The sequence below is a fragment of the Aquarana catesbeiana genome, linkage group LG01, assembly GCF_042186555.1.
Source record: "Aquarana catesbeiana isolate 2022-GZ linkage group LG01, ASM4218655v1, whole genome shotgun sequence".
NCBI lineage: Eukaryota > Metazoa > Chordata > Amphibia > Anura > Ranidae > Aquarana > Aquarana catesbeiana.
In genome coordinates this window covers 57,496,966-57,499,422 of record NC_133324.1, presented here as the reverse complement: position 1 = coordinate 57,499,422, position 2,457 = coordinate 57,496,966, and the positions used below count along the sequence as shown (strand labels likewise).

General features: G+C 48.6%; 1 protein-coding gene across 1 annotated transcript; it reads right to left on the bottom strand.

The window, feature by feature from the left end:
• Positions 1–600: 600 nt before the first annotated feature.
• Positions 601–1,960, bottom strand: LOC141135179 (uncharacterized). The gene has a single exon (XM_073624451.1). The coding sequence runs from the start codon at positions 1,363–1,365 to the stop codon at positions 652–654; it is 714 nt and encodes a 237-aa protein (XP_073480552.1). The 5' UTR covers positions 1,366–1,960; the 3' UTR covers positions 601–651.
• Positions 1,961–2,457: the final 497 nt, after the last annotated feature.

Genomic DNA, 2,457 nt, shown 5'->3' with positions numbered 1-2,457 from the left:
GCCAACCCTCCATTCCTCACCACGAAACTACTAACCTCTTTGTTGACCTTCTTTCTGGCCCGGTTGATCTTAGCGACCGACCTGGCCAATCTCCAATTTGTACGCGCCACAATGTCCGACCACACAATAAGCATATGTGGAAAAGACATCCTGAGCTGCCAAAAATCGAACTTGATGTCTTTTACCAAGTCCAACATTGACCGTAGCCCTAGGTCATTACCCCCTACATGTAACAACAACACATCCGGCGCTCTGTCCAGGCGTGCGAACTTATTAACTTCTGCTACTGTCCTACCCCACAGCATGCCTGGCACCCCAAACCACCTAAGACACACTTCCTGCCTGGAAAACCCCAATTGTCTCCCATCCCGTCTGGCATCACCTCTCCTGGCCCCCCAACACACGTACGAGTGGCCCACTATCCACACCAGGCATTGCTGACGACCTGCAAAGAAAAGCAAACAAAAAAAAAAAACAAAACAAAAAGGACACCTAATGCATCAATAACTCCCATAAATTAACAACAATTATCACCTATCACAATATATCCGCATTACATCCAAACATATTAACAGTCAGTCCCATAACAGTATTATTTAATATATATTATTCACACTTTTTTTTTTTTTTTTTTTTTTTTTTTTTTACTTTTTACCCAATCACTAACTGTGGGCGAACATAGGACCTAAACCGCCTGGATTCCCATCTCCCAATCCTCTTTACCGCTGCATCATCCAATCCCCACCGTACCGCTTCCGTAGCTGCCCCTATCCTAAATGAATGTGATGAAAACTTTTCACCCTCTAGACCTAATACCCCCAAACATCTTTTGAAAATTGCATTAAACTGAAATCGTGATAGAAACGAGCCATCCTGGTGTCTTAAAAAGGGGACTTCCCCCCCCCCCGGGCGTATAGCTATAAACTCACTCACCAATTTAACTGGGCACAAGGGAGAGCCGGGCAACGCAAAAACCTGCACGGTCTTACCCTTGCCCCGCTGATCTGTTTTTGACTTTCTAATCAATATGGCCAACCTGTCCTCCCCACATCGGACGTCTGACTCCCCCAACCCCCCTTTTTCTCTTTTTGAGGGGCTAACCAACTCACTGATCCGAAATGCACCAAAGAACGCCAAGGCGAATGCCGCCCTGAACAACACCGCTTCATATCCTGTCGAGCAAACATCGTTTAAACATCCAACTAACTGACCCAACAACTGGAACGAAACAGGCCGCCTGGAGTCCCTCCCCGGCTTGGCCCGCCTATAACCCTTCATACCCTGCCTGACCCAAAAATCTTTCGTAAAGTCCGGCAAACCTTGAAATTTCAACCAAAACGCCAAACCTGCCAACTTCTTCTCCATACCCGACACAGACAACCCATCTTCTAAGTTCCTGGACACAAAGTATAAAACTAACAACCGAAGATCCCGTTCTGCATTCCCTACCTGTACCTGTCTCAGCAGAGATACCCATTCCTGCCATACCCTGTTGTATGCAGCCCACGTCGTATCGCTCACCGACCGTTTTATCCAGTCTGTTAGTCCTCCAAGGCAATCTTCCACAGCCAGTCTGGACACGGGACACCTTCCTCCTCCGCCCCAGGTGCCAATTCCCGGAACCTGTCCCACTGAAAGCGAGACAGAGCATCAGCCACCACGTTTTCAACTCCTGGGAGGTGTACCGCGTATATAAAAACATTTAGCTGTAAGCATCTCAGAACCAGGTGTCTAAGTAACCTAATCACCGGCGGTGACGCTGCCGATACTTTATTAATCACCTGTACCACTCCCAAGTTGTCACCATGAAACCTAACTTTTAAATTCCTGAACCACTCGCCCCATAACTCCACAGCTAACACCACCGGGAACAGTTCCAACAGGAGCATGTTCTTCAGCAGACCTGCCTCCTTCCATGACTGTGGCCATGGCCCCGCGCTCCACTTACCCTGAAAAAAGGCTCCAAAACCTGCTGCCCCTGCCGCATCTGTAAACAACTCCAGATCAAAGTTGCTCACAGGCCCTGACATCCACAGCGCCCTGCCATTGAACTTAGCCAGGAACGTGTGCCAAACCTTCAGATCCTCCCTGTGAGCTTTCAACAAACGAATATAATGTCTTGGCGAAACCACACCCGACGTACTCGCCGACAGCCGCCTGCAAAATACTCTCCCCATAGGCAAAATCCGACACGCAAAGTTCAACTTACCTAGTAACGATTGTAACTCCCTTAGTTGAACCTTTTTCTTTCCGATTAGACCCTGAATTTCCTCCTGCAACGCCGCCAACTTGTCCTCGGGTAGCCTACACTCCATCGCTCTGGTGTCTAGAATAATACCCAAAAAACTCAATTCCGTAGTTGGACCTTCAGTCTTCTCCGGGGCTAGCGGGATGCCAAACTTTTCCGCAACATGTTCCAACGTCGCCAGCAAGACCGCACAGACTGTCGATCCAGGG